Genomic DNA, 23,017 nt, shown 5'->3' on the forward strand with positions numbered 1-23,017 from the left:
TGTACAAGGGTTAGTGCTGGTGCTTTGTTTCTATTTTAAGTACGAGTCCAACGTGTCTGCTTTGTCCGTGTAATGATTTGCCAGTTTGACGGTGAAATCTTGAGTAACAGGATGAGTTCCTTCCAGGCAATTTGGTTTTCGAAATTCTCTATTTGCACATTTAGCGTTTTGAATTCTGTCTGAATAGTACCTTTTCTTAGCTTTTTTGGTAGCCGACTTATATAATCTGTTAATTTTCTGTAGGTGAAGTTTGTCTTGTTTGGCGTTTGTTTTGAGCCAGGTACGTTGCAGCATTCTAATTTGTTGTTTTATGTCTTTTATTTCTATGTTTCTCCAAAGCGCTTTTTTTCTTTTGTTCTGTTGTGTGGTTTTGAGTGGTATCAGGATGTCAAAAGCTTTCTGTAGCCACTCATATAGATTCTGTGATGTAGGTAGTCAAACAATGCATGCTATCAATTTAGCTGAGACTGAAATTTGGTGAAATGCTGCCAGTGGCTCAATAAAAACATAGAGTTTTGGTTAAAAATGCTTCTTCAGTGAAATTGTAAAAATCGAAGAAATGAGTAACATGGTACTGAATTCTCTTGCACACTGCTCGTACACATTCCAAAGTGAATGATGAAGTTATATTTTAATATTCAGAGCAAGGCTTAAATAATTTGCTTTTTTCTCAGGTAAAACCTGTGATTATCCAGAAATAGAAAACGGAAAACTAAGTTCCTGGAGTTATAGGTACTTTCGAATTTACTTTTTTCCAATGACAAATGGAAGAGAAATATATTATGAGTGTGATAGAGGCAATGTAACTGAATCAGGACATGGATCTAGTACAATCGCATGTACTGACGAAGGATGGACCCCTGCACCAAGATGCCGCAGTGAGTCATTTATATATTCTAAAGGGCGAACTCAGGGCTAATAAAGTCTATCATTATTGCATTTATTATTAATATTGTTATTGTTGTTGTTGTTATTCACAGTTTTCTTAGGATACATATTCAAAGCCAGTCCCCACGTCAGGCTATTTTTTATATTTTGTAAATGTAAGGAGACAGTTGAAAGACTAGCCTTCTTGTAATTATATGACAGCATTGGCATGGCTCACAAGTTCGCCATTGGTTCTACGAGAGCACTACACAGGTTCTGCACTTTCTACTGAAGACTTAGAGAATTTCCAGCCTTTGCTAATTGTAGAAGCCAAGAGCACTCCAGTATTACACAGCAGCAGCAACTGTCACTGGAATAGAGCAACACACCGAAAGACTAAAATCAAATCAGCAACAAGGTATCTAATATTCCCCATATACACAAATATAAGAGGAAGTAAATGCGGGTTAGGAACTTTTGGGAGCCTTTGCTTCCTCTCGTGGCTTTGGGTTCATGACCTGGCAGAAGGCCTTGCCCTGAGGACAACTCCCTTCTTAATCTAAATTTAGACGGCTGCAGTAGGGTCTTGGATGGGTGTGTGCAGTGGACATTGCCCCCCTGTGGTGGGGTTGGGTGTAGGGCCTGGAGTACAAGCCCAGTAGACAACACACAAAGCACATGGCTGTAGGGGTTGTCTGCATATAAAGAGTTGGCTGCAGGGCCTGGCCTTCTGCTTCCTCAAAACTCAAATGTCTCCACTTTTTTCTGACGTTGCATATGTGCTATATTCTACAGCACACATACAAAATGTGTAAGTACAATTTAAATTTGAATGGTCCACTCCCAATACAAAGTATATGCAACTAATAACACATACACCCTTACATTATGGTGAGAACATTTCTTCATTGGTGCACAGAAACAAAAAATTCACCAGCTTTTGGGGGACAAATATGCCATTTCTTACTAGATACAGCACAGTTTTCCACTCTGTTTTAGTGGCAATAGATAACAACAAATATGATTGCCGTACTGCATTGTTCTTACTACTAGTATGTTGAAAACATAGTGACATGCATGAAAAATAACATAAAGATTAGATTCGAAGCATATGAGCTGTGGGATTCATACTAGTGCATATAGTCCGCCACCTGTGTTGTGCTCGGATGCTTGCACATTGGTGTTGTCTTTGAAGAAGTCTTTTGTAGTCACGAGATAGGGGACTCCTCCCTTGGATTACAGTGCGCATGGGCATCACCTCCATCTTCAGATAGTTTTTTTCCGCCATTGGGTACAGATGTAACTTTTGCGCTCTTGTTTAGTACTTGTTACCAAACTTGTTTTTCAATGCACAAACTTCTTTAAACTCTTCAAACTCGATGGTATTGTTCTGTTCACGTGTTTTTTTCCCACAAACTAAACTCATCTACCAACTCCAGTCTCCGACGAGGACTGTTGGGCCTATCGACGCCATTCGGGCCTCCAGCTCATGGAAAGAACTCCGTTCAGAAAATGCCCCTAGTGTGGAGTTAAATTACCACACAACGACCAGCACAAAGTCTGCAACATTTGTCTCTCGCCCGAACAAAGGGAAAAAATATTGCCACGCCTGCCACTCCTTCAAGTCCAATAAGACTATTCTGGATAACTGAGCCAGGCGGCATGCGATGGCACAGCGATCGGCAGCGGTGCCGGAAGACATCATTGATGAAGACATCTTTGATGAAGGCCCCTCTGTTCCAGAGGCAGAGGATTCGGATGATATGGACATCGTATCAGAGGCTGATGATGCTGACACCGATCACTCCTGGTCAAAGAGTGAGTACATCTGCCCCTATCCCTCTCCCAACCCCTTCTTTAAAAACTTAAAGCTCTGGTCAAGACTTCACCTGCAGGCCAAAGTCGCGATCATAAATGGACTTCAAAAGCACCACTCCCAGGCCTGGCTCCGACACAAGAAAAACTCTCTGGTGGCTCTGTGCCAAGCAAGCCACATCACTGGGCTCCCAAACCACCGTGGATGCCTAAAAATGGATCAGGCCCTGCTCCCGCTGATCCCTAAAAGGCCACGGTACCTACTGCTCCACCACCGAAAACAAAGGCCTCGGATCCGAAAAGACATAAACACCCTTCGGAAGCGAAGAAAAAAACAGACTGAACACCAAAGCCGAAGGACTCCAAGGACCCTCCTAAGGCTCCGGTGTCTAAACCAAAAATGACCTCGGAGCTGAAAAAGCCAGAGCCGAAAAAGTCAGTGCCGAGAAAACCGACACCGACATAAGACTCAGAGGATGAGGAGCTGTTTCACCCAGATCCGAAACAAAAGACATTGTACATCGACCCAAAAACAGGTCATGTCATCAATGTCCCTCGGAACAAGAGGAAGCCGAACACTTCTATCACTCCACCAGTGCTAAAAAAGAGAAAAATGTGCTACTTTCCCGATAGGACCCTCTTCTCTTCTTCCTCCTCTACCTCTACCACCTCTAAAACCACCCACACCTCCCCCATACTCACCACCACCACAGGATGAAGATGATCTTTGGGGTGGGAATAATGACCCTTATGGGGATCCTTACGATATTCCTGATCCATGGGACAACTACGAGACCCCTGTAGATCCTACTGACCTGCCTGACCAAGATGCACTGCCAGATAAACCATCTGTTCCAGATGACACTGTTAGCTTCTCCCAAATTATTGATAAAGCTGCCCAATATCATGGTGTACAAATGCATTCAGAACCCACAGAAGACTTTCTCGTGGACACATTTGAACATACACAAAGGTCGGTGCAAACGCTACCTATGGTAAAGGGTGTCATTAAACATGTTCCAGACATCTTTAAAGACCCTGTCAGAGCTAGGATTCTCAACCCAAAAATTGAGAGAAAATATAAACCCGCCCCTAATGATCCCACCTACATTAAGGGTCAACTCCCATTAGACTCTTTAGTAGTGACCAATGCTCAAAAGAGGGCCAACTCGCAAGCCTCCCGTGATGTACCACCTCCGGACAAAGAGCCCAAGTTATTAGATGCCTCAGGCAAACAAGTTGCCTCTCAGGCCTCTGATACCTGGAGGATAGCTAATGCTCTAGCATTACTTCCCAGAAATTATAGGGCTCACTACGATGAGCTAGAGGGAATTATACAACATTTACCTAATCCAAGAGGATACATTAATAACTAATGAATCTATTAAATGCACCCTAGATGTTGCAGAAACAGCATCTCGATCCATCAACACTAGTTTGCTGCTACGGAGACATGCATGGCTATGCATCTTCAGATTTAAACAAGATGTGTAAACCACAATTCTCAATCAGCTGTTCAATCATGAACAACTGTTTGGCCCCACTGTAGACACAGGACAACTGCTAAATCGATGGGAGCATTGCAGTCTACTCCTACACGTGGCTCCTTTTGTCACTCCTTTTATAGCGGCGTGTCCAAAAGCATTAACACCGACGCCGCCTCTTCCTCTTTTAAAACTACCTACCAAACATACCGAAACCGAGTATTTTTCAGAGGTGGATATAGAGGAAATAACACAAAAGGCAGAGGACAAGGTACCAACACTCTTACCTCTACTGTTAACAAACAATAACTTTCCACCGCTCCCTCCAGACCATCATACTCCAGTCGGAGGAAGACTCTCTCAGTTCCTACCTGTCTGGAACTCCATCACTACAGACAGGTGGGTGAGACAAATCATCTGACATGGTTACTGCCTGGAACTCACTCACACCCCACCCAAACAGCGTCCAATGTCCACAGAACATTTGTTGCTGCTTAAACAAGAAGTTCTTTCACTGCTTCAGAAGCACGCAATGGAACCAGTTCCAACAGATCTACAGGGAACAGGGGTTTACTCTCTGTATTTTCTAATACTCAAGAAGGACGGTACGCTCAGACCCATACTAGACCTGAGACCTCTGAACTTATACATATAGTCAGATCATTTTCATATGATCACACTGCAACAAGTCCTCCCACTGCTACAACAAAGCTATCTCCTTGCCACACTAGATCTCAAGGATGCCTATTTTCGTATTCCCATTCACCCTGCTCACAGGAAATATCTCAGGTTTGTAGTAGACGGACAACACTATCAGTTTAAGGTTCTCCCATTCAGAATCACCACAGCACCCAGGGTATTCACCAAGTGTCTTGCAGTGGTGGCAGCACACCTGCGCAGACAACAAATTAATGTTTTCGGATACTTGGACGATTGGCTCATCAAAGCCAAGTCGCACAGTCAGTGTGTTTAACACACCTACCGGACTATGCAGTTACTACACAACTTGGGGTTCACAATCAACCACGCCAAGTCTCACAAACAACCCTCCAACATACATTAGTACTTAGGAGCCACAATAGGCACCTACAAGGCTCTAGCATACCCCAATCCCATCAGGATTTCCTGTATTTAAGCACTCATCACAAAATGTCAACCACAACACTCCCTTCCAGCGAGAGTGTTTATGCAGCTTAAAGGGATGATGGCTTCTTGCATTTTCATAGTACCTCATGCAAGACTTCAGATGCGCCCCTTACAGGAATGTTTAGCACGTCAATGGAATCAGGCTCAAGGACACCTGACAGACCTAGTGTTGGTAGACAGCCGCACTCACCGCTCTCTGCAGTGGTGGAAGACACAAAGCCTGCCCAAAGGGCAGCTGTTCCAAGAGCCCATTCCACAGATCGTGCTAACAGCAGATGCATCCCTCTCCTGATGGGGTGTCCATCTCCTAAATTACACTATTCGAGACAAGTGGACCGCTCACCAAAAAACGCTCCACATCAATCACCTAGCACAACAAAAACTGTTCTAGCGCTGAAAGCATTTTAAATGCATCTACTGAACAAAAATGTCCCACTCCGCACAGATAATATGACAGTGGTGTATTATATACAAAAACAAGGAGGAAAGCATTCTTTTCAGCTGTCTCAACTGGCACAAAGAATATGGAAATGGGCCTTTCCATTAAATATACACATTTTACCAGAACATCTCCCAGGCATAGAGAATCAGATTGTGGATCTGCTCGGTCATCAGACGCAACAAATACACGAGTGGGAACTTCATCCACAGGTTCCTAAACCCTTTTTTCCACATGTGGGGCCAACCAGACATAGATCTGTTCGCCACACACCAAAACGCCAAATGCCAAACCTTCACCGCCAGGTCTCCACACCTGTTGTCCAAGGGCAATGCGATATGAATGAACTTGTCTGGCTTACGCTTTTCCACCTCTCCCACTCATTCCACTAGTGGTGCCCAAGCTCAAGAAACAGTCTCTAACAATGATCCTGGTTGCTCCCACATGGGCAAGGCAAGCTTGGTTCACGACTCTCCTTGTACTCTCAGTAGTGCCACATCAAAAACTACATCTCACCCCAACACTGCTCACGCAGGACCGTGAAGAGATCAGGCACCCCAATCCAGCACAGCTGAACCTGGAAATCTGGCTCCTGAAGTCCTAGAGTTTGGTTATCTTAACCTTCCACACGACTACATTCATATTCTTAAAGAAGTCAGACGACCCACTACCAGGGCTTGGTATGCAGCTAAATGGAAGAGTTTTGTAATTTACTGCAATACCAACAACATTAACCCGTTAGACGCTTCCATTCAAAACATTATTTGTTATCTACTGCATCTACAAAGATATAACCTGGCATACTCTTCGATTAGGTTACATCTTGCTGCCCTGGCTCCATATCTCCAAAACAGACAGCATTTATCATTGTTTAGGGTCCCTGAAATCAAAGTCTTCATGGAAGGCCTTAAACGAATAATTCCACCAAGATTACCACCCTCAACAGTGTGGAATCTTAATATAGTGTTAACTACACCCAATGGATCCCCCATTCGAGCTTTTACACAAATGTGAATTACAGTTCCTCACATGGAAAGTAGCTTTCCTTGTTGCAATATGGGGCATGTTATCAAGAAACGGGGTTAGAATTATCGCCGCTTTAGTGGCAGAAACTGCAGCTAAAGCGGCGATAATGGGCTTGATAATATGCCCTCGGGAGTTCCCATAGAAGCCCATGTTCTGCTGTCAACATGGGCTTCTATTGGAATTCTCTACGGCATATTATCAAGCCCATTATTGCCTCTTTAGCAGCAGTTTTCTGCCGTTAAAACAGCGATAATTTTAATGCCGTGATTGATAATATTAACACCGTGCTTGATAATATGCCCCCACCTCTCTCCGGAGGGTATGTGAGATCCAGGCACTCACCATACAAGAGCCATTCTTACAAATGCATCCTAAGGTGGTTCTTCGTACAAATCGTAAAGTTCTCCCAAAAGTAATTTCTAATTTTCATCTAAATCAATCAGTAGAATTACCAGTGTTTTTTCAAAACCCAGACACTGTAGCGGAAAGAGCTCTACATACTCTTTATGTTAAAAGAGCTTTTCTGTATTACATCGACAGAGCTAAACAATTGAGGAAAACTAAACAACTGTTTGTAGCTTTTGGTCCACCTCACAAAGGCAATCCAATTTCCAAAGCTGGTGATGCCAGGTGGATAGTCAAATGTATACAAATCTGCTACCAAAAGGCTAAACGCACTTTACCAGTTCCCCCTAGGGCACACTCAACACACAAACTAGGAGCTTTAGTGGCTTTCCTAAGGAATATTCCCTTAGAAGACATCTGCAAGGCAGCTACATGGTCTACTATACATACCTTAACTAAACATTATTGTGTAGACATGCAGGCAAAGCCACAAGCTGCTGTAGGCCAGGCTGTTCTTAAGACTCTCTTCCAGTCTACTGCAACTGATACAGGTGACCACCGCTAGGGGAGGCACTGCTGTTTAGTCTAGGCAATAGTATGAATACCACAGCTCATATGCCTCGAACAGAAAATGCTACTTACCAGTATGCATCTGTTCGAGGCATGTAGAGCTGTGGAGATTCATACGCCCACCGCCTCCCCGGAGCCTGTATCTGTCCAGTCTTATCTTACTTAGATACATTTACATGGACATCTTTCTCTTTCTTACAACCTCCATCATTTCTCTTCATGGCGAAAAAACAATCTGAGGATGGAGGTGATGCCCATGCGCACTGTAGTCCAAGGGAGGAGTCACCTATCTTTTGACTACAAAAGACTTCTTCCAAGACAACAACAATGTGCAAGCACCTGAGCCCAACACTAGGTTCCAGACTATATGCACTAGTATGAATCTCCACAGCTCTGCATGCCAAGAACAGATGCATACTGGTAAGTAGCATTTCCCTTTCTATTTTTCAACCAGTTATGGTCGTTCTAAACGGAACGTAGACCTATTGTGTTTTTTTTTTAAATTGTCTATATTTTCTTTTCTGCGGAAAGAACAAAGACAGTGGAAAAAACAGGAATTCTAAACGTGGATTAATAAACAATAAACCACTTTTGACATGTAGCGTGATAGGCAAGCATCACGTTTCATCTTGGTGACACTTCGTTCACCTACACAAAGAATTTTTCTACACACAGCACAGTGCCTTCCTACGGTGGCAAATATGGGGCAAATGTCACTTAAATGGGCCTGTAATATTTCTGTGGGCAGACCTCTTGAGAGGTGTTAGACCTGGTATCAATGGCGTGGGTCCACCTTCACCTCTACACTTCCTATTTTTTGTCTTGGCTGGATTTACATGCTCTGGGTGCTCTGCCAGTGCTAATCAGTGCCACAGTACGAATGCTCACTGTATATAAATGACTGTATGAATTAGGACAACCATAATGCCTACATCTGTGTAGCCTGTTCCAATAGTGAGTTACCCTCCATTTCATTGTCGCCACTATAAAATGATCTGTTCTCATAGGCCAGGATGGACCGATTCAGGTTTACTTTCTATCATCCTATCGAGCCCTAGGAACCTGATAGGAACTTCGAGTTTGATATGTTTATGCTCAGGACACCTTTTAGTAAGGGCCGTTAATATATCACATGTTGTGAAATGCCTCTTCTGGAAACGCTGTAGTTTCTTGCCTAAACTTTACTGTAGGCTGTTGTGAGTATCTGTATTGGCGTAAGGTTTTGAGGCAGCAGGGCCAGCTGGGTCAGACCTGGCTGGAGAGAGAGAGATCGGTATTCAGAGCATGGGGAAGGGTGACTCTTTGGTCCGAGCCGGGACGTGCCTAACAAGGTGAATGATGGCTCCACCTCCCACTGGGTGTCTGATAGCAGGCCCCCTCATTCTGAAAGGGCAGGATGTCGCCTCATAAACCAAGTGCTCCCCGACCCCACCGAACTAGTTCGGACTAGACTCAGGGCCAGATGTAGGTGAAATAGATTTACCGATTTTAAATTACCGAATTTTACCGATTCGGTAATTAAAAATCGGTAAATCTATGGGGTCGACATGTAGGTATTTCAGATGTGCTGGAATACCGAATCGGATGATTTCGGTATTTACCGATTCGGTAAATACCGAATCGGTAATGCCCATTCATTCCTATGGGCTTTGAAGCCCATAGGAATGAATGGGCATTACGGATTCGGTATTTACCGAATCGGTAAATACCGATTTTCACAAGGGTGCAGGGGGTGTCACTTTGACACCCTCTGGCACCGCCAAAACAGGCTCGGGTGCCATGTGGCAGGCATACATGCCCTAAGGGCAGGTCTGCCTGTCACTTGGCATAGGTGTGCATGCACACATGTGCATGCACACCGGAATCGGTATTTTACCATCAAATTGGATTTGATGGTAAAATACCGATTCGGTAAGGCTACTGGAACTCTGAAGAGTCCCACCTACATATGGGTGGCTTAGATTCAGTAAATTTACCAAATTTTTATTTTACCAAATCGTTAAAATTACCGATTCGGTAATTTTACCGATTCGGTAAAATAATGCCCCCTACATGCCTATCACCTATTTACCGATCGGTAACGGCCGAAAATACCGATTTTCGGCCGTTACCGACTGACCTACATTGGGCCCTCAGTGATTTGTGACCTTAGAGAACAAAGACTTTTTAGGTATAATATGCTGCGCTAGAACTTTGTCCGGGTGTGTTCCTTCTGGATGTCAAGATGAAACTCTGTACGAGTGAACCGAGGAAAGGACTTTGAAACTTTCACCAAGCTTGCCGAAGAAACTTCCCGAGGGCCTAAAATCCAGATCGCCTTCTGCAGAAGCCTCAGGGACATTAGACTTCACCCAGTCAGCTGTTGGAATTTCTGTGTGAGGAATTCTACTTGCAGGTGAGGCCTCTGTTGAGTAATCCGGATCCTCTAGTTCTTCTGTGAGGACGACGGACTGGGCACCGTCAACACTTTTGCTAAACCTGCGTGGGACGCTGCAGCCTAAGAGAGAGCTGCCGTCACTGAGAGCCTGTCTGAATCTGAACCTTTGAAACTTTTGCTAACCCTGCGTGGGCCGCTGCAGCTAAGAGAGAGCTGCCGCCACTGAGAGCACGCCTAAATCTGAACCTTTGAAACTGTTGCTAAACCTGTGTGGGCCGCTGAAGCTAAGATAGACCTACCGCCGCTGAGAGCCCGCCTAAATCGACACCTTCAAATCTTTCGCTGGATCCATGTGGGCAGCTGCAGCTGAGAGAGAGTTGCCGCCACTGAGAGCCTGCCAGAAGCTGCACCTTTAAGCCCTTCGCTGAACCTGGGTGGATCACCCCAGCTAAGACAGAGCTGTAGCCGTTGAGCGTCCTCCGCTGTGCCAGCCTGGTCGAGACAGTGATCTGCTGTGTGGTCCCGCCGCAGCTAAGAGAGAGCTGCTGCCGCGTGTCCGCACCCTAGCCAACTCCTGCACCCTTGCGGCTCATGCTGTGGCCAGCTGCAGCTAAGAGAGACATGCGGCCACTGAGCGCCCGCACCTTTGGCAACTTTGCATCATCGTGATTTGTCCCATGGGCCGCCGCATCTAGGAGAGCTGCTGCCGCTGTGTGCCCACACCTTGTTCCCCCTTGTTGAAGATTGTCGCTATCGTCTGGTGGGCCACCTCAGCTAAGAGAGAGCTGTTACCGCTGTGAACCCATCACAGAACTACACAACGAGAGTCCGCGACACCACCAGCCCGTGACACCGCAGTCTTGTGCTACTGCCGCTGAGGGCCCGCCTGTCCCCGAGTGCACAAATTATTGTGGGTGCTCGCTGCTGCAGAGACTTTTGGTCACTGGGAGTCCGCCCGTTACCTTCTCTGCTTCTTCGAGAAGCTGCGTGCTGTGTACCCTTTCAACGACAGGTATCTGGTGCGCAACGGGACATGTAGGCCCCGGCCCTGAGCTGTCAGTGTCACGCCTTGGTGAATAGGTCATTGTCTTTTTGAGTCCCTACGGGTTGATGTGAATTGCAGTTGTAACGTTTTGAAAGTTTTGAGTTAAACTGTTGGATAGATATATTCTTTTTCTATACCTACCTGAGTTGTGTCCTTTTGTGGTGTTATTACTGCCTTGTTGTACATGATCATAAATACTTCATACACTGCCTCTGAGATAGGCCTAACTGCTCGTGCTACATTACCACAGTGTTGAGGAGGGTTTGTCGAGAGGGGTAGCCCACTTGCCCTGACTTAGGAAGAAGGGTCCCTATTTGGACAGTGGCCCTAGCCATTGCCAACTAGAGACCCCCATTTCTAACAAGGGGTGAAAGGGGTCTCATTGACAATCCCACTCAGACATCTACTTGTAAGTAGGTGCAGCCACTCACTTTGCCCGCCTGAACAGAAAATGAAGGTGCGGCTAATTCTAACAGCGGCACCATATTTCACTTAAACGTTCTTCAGGTACCCCAGCGTCAGCAAACATTGATGCACCTACATCACTATGTCAGTGATGCTTGAATGCAAGGTACTATATTTTGAGCCACATATTTCAGGGCTTGTGCATGAAATATTTAATTTTTTGCACCACAACTAAAGTCCCTATTGAATATTTTATGAGTGATGATCTTGTCACTGACCTTCTTCTAGCAGGTCTCTGGTGGAAGTCCCAATCCACTGATTCAAAGTCTTGTACTGTCTTCCTCATCCTCAACATCCTGAGGGGTCTGGAGTGGTGTATTATCTCCTCCAGATACCATATTTTTAATGATGTTCCCCAGGAAAAAGAAAATACACAAAAAAATAAGGATTAGAGCTAGAAAGGTCTGCCCTCAGTGAGCAACAGGTCTAAAATGATATCAAAGAGGAATGAACTTCTTGAAGGTTTAAGAATACAGTGCTAAGCCCCAAAGAAAAGTGACTTTACTAAAAGACATAGGTACCTTAGTAATATTTCAGGGTACCATGGTACCGCAACACCTAGAAACAGACATTTTACTAAATACTAGTAGAGATTGTGGTTATTTGTGCTCATGAAGAAACTCCTTGGATTAAACATAAATAACATTTTATATTTATAGTAAAATCACAGTTTTTGAAAAAACATTCTGGGGTATGCAGTACTCCAGTGGAATGATAAATGAAGTAAAGGCCTTGAGCGAGTCACGTTCCACTCTGTAATTGGTGCTATGATAACCATTTGAGTACCATGGTACCTATGCAACATCAAAAAAAGGGAAGCAGACATTTGATGTTCTTAAAGAATAAGCCCATAGCCTTTAGAAACCATCTCAAATAATTCTCCTCACCAACACTACCATATTGGTGTTTTCGAGTGGCCGTTTGAGGTAAATACAGTCACAGTCCTGCTTGGCCTCACACACAACTAGACAACTCACATCAACTTGGCCAGGCCTATCACAGGTTCAGCATCAGAAGATGATTACATTATTGCCATTTTGTCAACTTCTGCAGCACGACATTACCCTAGACCTGAGAAAGAATCAGCACTACTGCATTTATTTTTTACTTTCAGCTGTCAAAACAATGAAAGTGTTCAGGAGGAAATGTGCACTTTGTGATACCAGGTGCTCCATAGAAGAAAAGCTGGATATTATTCCATAGGAACCATTGGCATGTGGAAGCACCTGAGGGCTGTTCATTCCAACGCCAAATCTTGTGCTGAGATGCACTAAAGTTGAGTGGCTAAAAGACAACAGTCTGCTCTATAGGAATTGCTCCATATACAACAGGATGAAAGTGATAAAAAAGATGTAGCATTTTTCAATTTACTTCATGCACAGCCCCAAAGTAGTGGCCTCTGGGGAAACTAATACATTAATATTTTCATGCCTAGAAGACCATCTCCACACAGAACACAAACAACTGTGGAAAACGCAAAAGGAAAAAAAAAAGATAGTTTTCAACTGCAAAAAACTACAAAGCAAAAAACAAACATTTTGAAAAACATGTCAAACTACACAAAAAGAAATCACAATAAAAGTATGCATTCAATTGCTTTTACACACAAAGAAAGGTTGTGTGTAGTCTGGGTCAGGCAGGATGGTTTCAAATATCTCCCTCCTTTCACCAGGGTTCTCTTATTGTCATCTCAAAGGTAAAGCTGGGCATGCATTAGCTCACCATCAAAGTTGGCCATGAGGGAAGACTAGGGCCAGAGGAGAAATCCTGCCACAACAGAATTTCCATCCTCTCTGACAGAGATCGAGTGACGGCACAGCAGACAAGTCACAATAGTGCTGGATCAGGGTCAGGGCAAGGGAAGATAACACCAGCTCACCCCCTTGGTAGCTTGGCACAAGCAGTCAGGCTCATCCCAGAGGCAATGTGTAAAGCATTTGCGCAACACACACACACAGCAGCAACACACTAGCCACACTACAAAAGAAACTCCACACAAATTATATCAAAAATAGCCTTTGTATTATTGTAAACAAATTAGAAACATAATCACACATTTACACAGTGCCAACTGGCACTAGGCAATATTCACAGGGAATTATATACAGGACCAGGCCAATCGGGCCACGGTCAGACCAGGTAAGTAAATGCAGAATACAACCAGTAACTACTGGTACTATAATGACCTAAGCCTTTTCATATTAATATTAGATACGCTCCTAAGAATAAACGCACAAGCAATAACCTCATGAGCATAAACATCATTAGAAGCATAACTCAGGGTGCATAAATTAAATCTGGCACATCATACATAAATCACAGTAGGGCCTTCTCCCTACCAACCTGCAACTGACCCCAAACCAACAGGATATCTTGGAGGGCTTCAATGCCCTATGTTCTTTACTACGCAGCCATTACAACGCAACTCGTTACTACGACTTGCGCCTGAGGGCGCTCTTGTTAAAGGAATAGTTTTATTTTCTATTCCAACACCTTCCCTACTGTTACTTGGGCTGGAGTTGGAATAGAAAATTAAAAGAATCCACAATCCAGCGCCCTCCAACGCAAGTCGTTGTAACAACTTGCGTTGTAATGGCTGCGTCGTAAAATACTGCGATCATTTTGATTGTGTTGTACTGACATACATCCGCATTTACTGTGCTTACTAGGCCCTCACTGGGGCTCTCTCAACTTTACAGTTGCCCGCTACGGTGGCGCAACTGAGGAAAATGGCCAGAGCCCCTCTTTGGGACTCTTCAAGGGAAATGCAGCCAAACGTTGCAGCGGTCCGCTTTGGGTGGCACGGCTGTAAATAAAGGAAAGAGGCACGGGCACCGCCGTACCCCCTGGACCGCCAATGGGGCCCTAAGAACAGGGTGCCTCACGTTAGAGCGGCCCGCTCTCTTGCGGGTCAGCTCTGGACAGCAGGCACCAGAAATGAGCCTTTAAAGGGCCCTCAATACACCACTTAGAGCCCCCACTCACCGGGGCTCTGCAGACTTCCCCGCCGGCTTTGTGACAGGCAAGGTGCCTTCCCAGGTCCCGCCCATACTAACCTGGCTGCTCGAGGACACGGCTGGTGTCCGGAGACTCTGGCAGACTCCTCTGGTCACAGGACTCCTCACACTTCACCTGGGCCCTCTCCTAGGGCTCCGGACTTCTCCTTGCTCCTCTTCACCTCGTCCCCCTTCCTGGGACCGGGTCTTCTCCAATCTCAGGCTGGATGCAGGGAAAAGTTGGTGGCGTCTCATGGAGGCAGGGTGGGCTCTCGTCCTCCTTCCGGCACCACTCTTCTCTCGGCCTCAAATGCACCACCCACAGTCAGGCAAGGACGCCTGGCTTCCGGGTCTGGCAAAACCGGGTCACAGCAGTGATTGCCTTTCTTGGCACCGCAGTGCGGGATGAGCACCCGCCTTAAGAATAAAGCACAATGCTGGGTGGGCATATGCAAAAGGCACCACAATGCGGGGATGGGCACCCGCCCCTAAAAATAACTCAAAAAGTGGTGTGGGCACCAGCTCGGCTTGCTAAATGCGGGGTGGGCTTTCGCTGATGAGAGCATCAATTGTGGGGGTATTCCCATGTAGGGATTCCCTCTCAGCGAGCGGCAGCTGCGAAGCCCACGCTCTCCTTGGACAAGCAAAGAGCAGAGTGCCCTCCCGACACTGTAGTCCAGAGAGAAAGTCCTGGGAAGGGGCTTAGCTGGGCCCAGGCAGGCCAGTGCGCAGGGCCCTCCAGCAAGGAGGCAGTCCTTTATGTCGATTCCTCCTGAGGCCCAGCAACCGCCAGCACAGGAACAACAACCATCATGGGGTCACAGCCCCTATATTTATATCAGGATTCTTTTTGTTATGCCCTGGCACAGGGCTTTTGGGGGAACGAGATGCAACTGGTTCAGGGGGGATTTGGAGCACTCTGTTGACAGGGCTTCTCTTCTCTATTGTTAGGTGGAGCTCGTTATCGGACGCAACACAGGGGGCGGAGCCAGCATTCACTAGGGCAGGCACAATCCTATTCAGGGACCTCTCCTCCCAACACTCCAAATGCAGATGTGCCATTCAACCTAGCGCTGACTCACCCTGCCCATCCTGGAGCCAAACACACCTCACCAGCCCCTGTCACTCAAAAGCCTGACATACAATTCACATCAGGCAGACAGACACACAGCACAAATAAAGGCCCACTTCTAAAAGTGGCATTTCTGAAATAGTTGTAATAAATCTGTGCCCACCATTGCGTAGCATTTATTATCACTTCCAAATATATCAAACTTGACCATGCTGCGCCTCTCATATCAGGAATTACTACTGAAACACTTATCAGGGAATCCCCAATGCATTCCTATGGGAGGGCAGCCCCTCAGCAGTGAGAAGTCAACATGGCTGTTTGTCACTACCAGGACATGTCACACACTTAAGGTACATGTCCTACCTTTTACCTACAGTTTTACCTACAGTGCACCCTGCCCATAGGGCTAGCTAGGTACTACCTTAGGGGTGACAGACATTTAGTAAGAGGGGGGTCACAGACATGGGACACACTTTAGGTGCTACCGCTACGTCACAGTGGCAGTGACACTGTGTGCACAGGCCCTGCAATGGCAGAGGCCTGACATAGGTTTGAAAGGCTACTTTGGTGTGTGGCGTAATCAGTGCTGCAAGCCCACATGCAGCATTTAATCTACGAGCCCTGGGTATATGAGATACCACTTTACAAGTGACTGACAGGTAAATTAAATAGGCCAAACAGGTGTAGACCAATCTTACCATATTTACCACAGAGAGCATACACACTTTAAACCGGACAGCAGTGCAAAATTGCCCAGAGTCCTAAAACCACCAATACCATATAGAAAAAAGGCTAGGAGTAAGGCAAAACGTTTAGGGATGACCCTGCAAAAAGGGCCAAGTCCAATAATGGCGTCCTAGGAACAGGTAACATGCCATCGCGTAGCACAGAAAAATTACCCTTTTACTACTAAGCTGGAACATTGCATGAATCAAAGGTAAACTATGGGACCCTGAATGAGGCACTTTTGTTGATGGCCATTACATATGTCTATTTCAGAAGACATAGGGATTAGACCAAGTGAACAGTTGTGGCTACAAAAGTCATAGCATCCTAGCTATTAAATCTAATGCTGGGCACCCTTCTGGTGGATAACTCGTATTGGTTAGTGTTGGACTTGGCCCTTTTTGCAGGGTCATCCCAGAAGATTTTGCCTTCCTCCTGTATTTTTTCTGACTTATTGTTGGTGGTTGTCTTGCTCTGGGCACTTTGCCATGCTGATCAGTGCTAAGGTGCATATGCTCTCTTTGTTAATTGTGTTATGGATTAGGGTTTCCATGATTGGTCTGTAAATCAAAGGCTGCTGGTGGACTTGCTGCACTGATTGTGCCACCCACAGAAGCAGCTTGTAAAATGTGACCCAGGCCTGCCATTGCAGAGTCTGTGTGCAGTCTGCGACTGCCATGTCGGCTTGGCAAAGTGCACACACTTGCCAGTCCATAAAGCTTCCCTTTTCTACATATTAGTACTCCTGTGAGCAGGGTGCATTTTATGTGAAAGGTAGGACATGCCCTGATATGTGTGGCATGTCTTGATAATAAAATACTGCCAATTTAGTTTTTCACTATTGCAAGGCTATCTGTATCCATGGGACAGAATGGGGAGTCTCTTTATAAGTTATAAATTATAACATCTTGTAAACAAAACCTGACCATAGCAACAAGACAGAAATGTAAAGTTTAGTATGCCTGAACTCAGAATGTTAAAGTGGATCTTTCGTTGAGGGTGATTTTTACATTTTGTGTTTGAAAATACCAGTTTTAGAAAGTAGGTATTTTCTTGAATAACCATCCAGTGTGCCTCTGCTAGATTTGTTTATTGTGTGTCTGGCTTTTGGATGACAGGCGATGGAGAGGGGTAGCGGCTCTAGAATTCTGATGAGTAAGGGCTGGGCTGAATAGGCCTGGTCTGCATTTGGATTGGTGGGAGGAGTAGCACCTTCACCTGAATAAGGATGTGTCTGCCTTCTACAATGACGGCTCCGCCCTCCTTTGGTGTGTCTGGAGCCAGAGCTCACACTGACAATGGAGGTTTTTGTTCACTTGCAAAGTGCCCCACAGAACAGGTTTTGGCTGGGAACAGACACTCTCTGCCTCCAGGGAACAAAGGATTTTTGGGTGTAGAAAGAGAGGCCCAGACTCCAGACCATCTGGAACTGCCTTATCAGCTGCTACAGAAGGAAATTGCAACACTGACGCCAGCGAGTGATACTGTAACCTGCACCGAAATCGCGGGCACTGCTCATGAAGAGCAAGACGCACTGCCCTGACGTGCACCGTAGGCCCGACGCCTGATGACGCTGTGCCACATTAACTCCGAAACTGTCATTGAGGCCCCTGCCTGCACCGGAGCCAAGGACACCACTCATGACATCCACGACGCACCGTCCAGACTCGCACCGCAGCCCCGACTTCATCGACGCTGGTGCTTCATCAACGCCGAGCTGATACTCGACGTGGGTGTCTCCCGAATCCATCAACATTGCACTGTTGTAAAGAACCGATGCCTTGCCCCCAGACATCTCCTCCCCAACAAAATAAGGAACCAACGTCTCGCCTCCTCTGCACTGCAGTAAGGAACAGAGGCATCACCTCCCCTGGGGTCGTAAAGAACCAATGCTGAGGGTGCCAACGAAGCTTCACCTCCCCGACGCCGTGCAGTGTCTTTGCTTTCATCAATATCTAAGGTACTGTTCTTTTGGGTCTGCTTGACTCCGGGCCCGACACCATGCACCTCGCGGTTGGCGCTGTTCTTCGGGATTTTTATCTGTCACGACGCCTTGATAACTCCAGGTGGAGTTATGTGTTGCTAGAACCTTTATTGGAGTGAATAACCTATTTTTAAGGATATTTTTGATACTGTATTGAGGATTTTTGTCATTTGGTCTTGTTTTGGTTTAGATAAAGATTACTAATTTTTCTAAACTGGTGTGATATCCCTTTGTGGTGGTTTCACTGTGTTACTGTATGTGTTCACAAATGCTTTGCACACTGCCTCTGGGATAAGCCTGTCTGCTCGTGCCAAGCTACCATGGGGGTGAGCAGGGGTTATTTTAGGAGTGAATACCCCTTACCCTGTCTAGAACCAAGGGCCCCTATTTGGACAAAGGTACCTACCTCTGCCAACTAGAGACCCCTGTTTCTAACGTACGCGGTCAGCAGTGAGGATCGTGGACTTGCATTTGTGATTTACATACAGTGATTGGTGTATTCTACTAGTGAGTGCAGACTATTACGCAACCACATACTGTTTTTTCTGTTTTCTGGTGTCCTTTTGGGAGTATTTATTTGATACTGAAACTCTGGTTAGTTGTTGCATAATGGAACTTGACTTCTGGCACATGTTCATCTACACAATGAAGGAGCTATGTGTGTTCGGCAAGGAAAGGGGGCTGCCTGTGAGGAAAAGGTCGAGAGAGGATCTAGAGGCATCTATTACATTATGAGTTATCCCGCTGGGGGAAAACACTACCAGTTGCGTCTAAGGTGGAGGAGTTCTCTGAAAGTGAGGAAGATCAGAAAAAGTTGGCTGGCTTCTCACTTGTGAGCAGAGGCTGAGAGAGCTTGATGAGGAGCTCTAGAGGGCTGAGACCAAGAGGGCCTTAGCCCTGGTAAAGTCGACCAAAATAACTTTTAGCATGAGCTGAAACCATTTTGTTCGTGGGAGCCATTTAGTTAGCCATGTACATGCTCAGAAAGGCCTGTAGCTGTTAGAATGCACCTGTCTTTAGTATAACTGTCAGGCTATTTTAGCTAATGTCAGCAACTATGTTACTCCCCCTACTTTGTTGACTAAGCATTCTCTGTTAACCTTATAAGTGAATACCTATTCTTGCGAATACTTCTACCACCTCTTTTTGAGCTTCTATGCTTACACTGCAACTATTGCAGCACATAAACACCTTGGTTTCTGTACTCCATGTACTGCGTCATACATTGCCTGAGGGCTCTGTATAGATGCAGTTCCACTCCTGAGTAAATAATAAATACTTCTTTTGATATTACAGCTTCCGTTCGAATCTCCATTTATTAGTCTAAGAACCTAAATCCGCAGAAGGGCGAACCCCTGTACTATCATGTATTTTGATTTTCTGGGTTGCAGCCCTGATGAAGTCATATGATGCGTGTATATAGCATTTGACGAAACACGTGTTGGCTGCAAAAGAAGTTGTTTTGAAGAACGATCAGTAAATACACTTTGGACTACTCAACAAGTTGGAATTTGGATTTGTATACTGCAGTGGAATTCCCACCATTTTGAACTTTATGATTGTTTATTAAGAAGAACGCAAAGAGACATTACTTCTGCACTTATATAAGTATTCACAAATACGAGAATATTCATACTCTGGTTCTTTGAATTGGTGTGGAGCTCAGGGGGAAATTTCTGGTGAACCCCTGTACTGGTGGACTTACAGAGAGTCTCACTCTTACAAAGTGGCGCATGTCACGTGGGGCTCATCGGCAACTTGGATGCCCGACGGAGTGGTCTTGACGGAGGTTTGGAATCTCTCTAAGGAGGTACCCTACCTGAGGAGACTCTTGTCTTAGCAGACCGAAGTGCTTTTCCGATCTTCCCGATTTGACCCTGCAGGTGGTGCCAGTACTCGACTGAGATCCATTCTGGCGATCGTCCTGCAGAGACCATTAGGTTGATTCAGGAACTTGGCAGTTGGAAGTTGTGGGAATTTTTTTTGGTAAGGTCGCTGGATGCGACACTTCTTGACTTGTTTGTTTGGCCAAAATTCTGGTTTGTTTGGTAATATATTTACTGCAGTTAATATAAGCAGGTAATTAGGAGATTTTTCTCTAGCTTGTGAATTCTTGGAGGGCACAGTAAATGTTATATTTGTATATAATATTTTTGACATGGCTGTTATCTAGCACACTTTGTAAGAGGGGTTGCTTTCTTGCAGGTACCAACTTTCTTCCATACTGTAATAGTACACTGTGGAACAAATATATATAGGAAAAAGAGGATCCTCATCTACGCACTTAGTATAATTTTTAGGTAGTGATGCGGAGCGCTTGTGAGTGTTCTACCTGCCCAACTGGTAATTCGGTGTATTTGGTAAAAGGTTTGAGGCTGGAGCCTGTCTTCTTGAACATGCAACAGTCTTTGGGCTGTTTTTGATGCAGTCTCTGGACTACTTATGAGAGCTCTTTTATTTACAATTGGTTTGAGTAAAGTCTGTGGACTGCCTCTTGTGTTTGTCCTAAGTGTTGATTTGTGGGTTGATTGTGTGTTTGAGTGTCTATGTGGTTTGTGGTCTGACACTGGTGGTACTTGTGTGATGAGTAGCGATTGTGCTCTCTGTGTAGGAATGGCTAGCCTTAAGCGTGCTGTGTTGTGTGTTATGAGTGTGTGGCCCCCTTGTTGAAAATGTTTGGAATGACCTCATTTTGGTTTGTTGTCGTCATTGTGTTCTGCAGATGCCATTGGGAAATTACACTTTGAAATTTAAAGAATTAAATATATGGCATATGTTAGGTAGCTGCACGCTACTATTAACAATAAAGTAGTAACAGAGTATGGGTATGTGAACCTACCATTATTATATCGCCACAGTGGTAAAACACAAAATTAGAATTAAAACTCAATAGGGGAAAATAGGCCTCACAGAAAGAAAGGAAACAGAAAAACTAATTTGTGTGCTTTACACAACTAGGACTCAAAACAAAATGTTACAGCATTCCCCATAGATACATTTTATTAAATATTCACATTATTTGAGTATATAGTTGCTGTAAAATAAAAGTGTCTATTTTTTCCATATTATAAAACGATAGATTTTGATTGGCTTGTAGTGCCTGGGTTTTAAAGAGACTGAACCGTGCTCAAATTTCCAGCACCAGAAAGAGAGCCTTTTTTTTGCAGCGGTTCAAAGCTGTCTGTTCGAAGGAAGTTGTCTGTCAGAACAAATGGGGGTAATACATGGTTTATCATCTTTTTGGGGTTTCTTTTTTTAAAAAAATTTTTTTATTGAGAATTTAATATTGGTAAAAAAATATCTATGAGCAAAATTTCATTTCATCTTACAGGAAGAGAAGGAATATCATAAATACAATTCATTATCATACAATACATATATATAGATATGTTCATAAAAAGAAGAGGAAGAACTTCACCATTTACAGGGACTTGGTGGGCACCGATACACAAGATAGGTTATACACATATATATACACTGACCTATATTTGCCCATCCTCCACTCTTTCAAGGGTGCCCAGATTTTAAGCCCATACTCCAGTGTTTTCCTACCCGTGTGGAAATACAATGTGGATTCGATGTTGTGAATACCAAGGAGCCTGGTCAACCACATCTGAAAGGATGGAGCATTCGCATCCTTCCAGGCTGCTGAGAGAAGGATAGGTAATACAGCAACAGACAAATATATAAATGCTTCTGTCTCCCTATTTACACCCATCTTACTTTCACTTCCCAAGATCATTAATGTCGGGGATAGGCTGATCTTTAAGCCTAGCAAGCCCTCCAAAAATTTCTCGATCTCCCCTTTAATGGTGCTAAGTTTCTCACAATGATGGAACATGTGCAATAGATACATTGGCCCTTTCTGACATTGGGGGCAGTTGTTATCCACTCTCTTACCCCAGTCGAATAGTTTAGACGGTGTAAAATAGAGATTAAAAAGTGTTTTAAAATGTTGTGCCTTTAAATTAGACAAACGTAAAACCTCTTTATCCAAATGTAAAGCTTTATCAAGATCCGTATCTGGATCCTGCAGCTCTATTGCCCAGGAAGCTTCATTTTTTTCTAGATCATCATGCAACCCTCCAATTAAATCCCGGTAAATAACTTTGATTCTTGTCCCCCCTTTTAATAGATATTCCAGAAAGGGACAGCGATTACCCGGGGATATGCAGGGTCTTGTAACTTTAAATATTTGCAGAATCTGGGCATATTTGAAACCTTTGCTATTGGATACCCCGTATTTCTGTTGGATGGCATCGAAACTCATAATGCTGCCTTCCTTCATTACATCCCCTACTGTCCGGATACCCTGCTGTTACCAAGTTTTCCATGCTCCATTCAGGCTCAAATTAGGGAAGTAACCCGACTTCCACAGTGGTGTATGCATATTAATCTTTGGGACTTGTAGTACTTTCTGAAGTGCTTTCCACAGCTCCCAGGTGCTTATAGATATCTTGTAGCGCATTTTCTTAAAATATCTACGGTCAGTTTTTCTTAACAAAGACCCCACCCCCTCCTTTCCCATTAATAAATCATAGATTGAAGGGATATCATAAATCGCATATGTTGGATCTTGGGTATATACCTTGTTTGGAGATGGGTCAAATAGGATTGACATCTGTGTTAACAGACAGGCCCAATGATAATACCTTAGGTT

General features: G+C 44.7%; 1 protein-coding gene across 6 annotated transcripts in view; it reads left to right on the forward strand.

Moving 5' to 3' along the window:
- Positions 1-23,017, forward strand: part of LOC147747718 (complement factor H-related protein 3-like) — a 966,023-nt gene that overhangs the window by 566,587 nt on the left and 376,419 nt on the right. For 4 of the 6 annotated variants that reach the window (XM_086955193.1, XM_086955216.1, XM_086955208.1 and 1 more), the window contains one exon: positions 675-878. The exons of the other annotated variants lie outside the window; for them this stretch is intronic. In XM_086955193.1, the coding sequence (XP_086811319.1) occupies positions 675-878 (204 nt within the window). The remainder of the gene's footprint in view (positions 1-674; positions 879-23,017) is intronic. 6 annotated transcript variants of the gene reach the window in all.

Source organism: Lissotriton vulgaris, chromosome 1_1 (assembly GCF_964263255.1).
Source record: "Lissotriton vulgaris chromosome 1_1, aLisVul1.2, whole genome shotgun sequence".
Taxonomy (NCBI): domain Eukaryota; kingdom Metazoa; phylum Chordata; class Amphibia; order Caudata; family Salamandridae; genus Lissotriton; species Lissotriton vulgaris.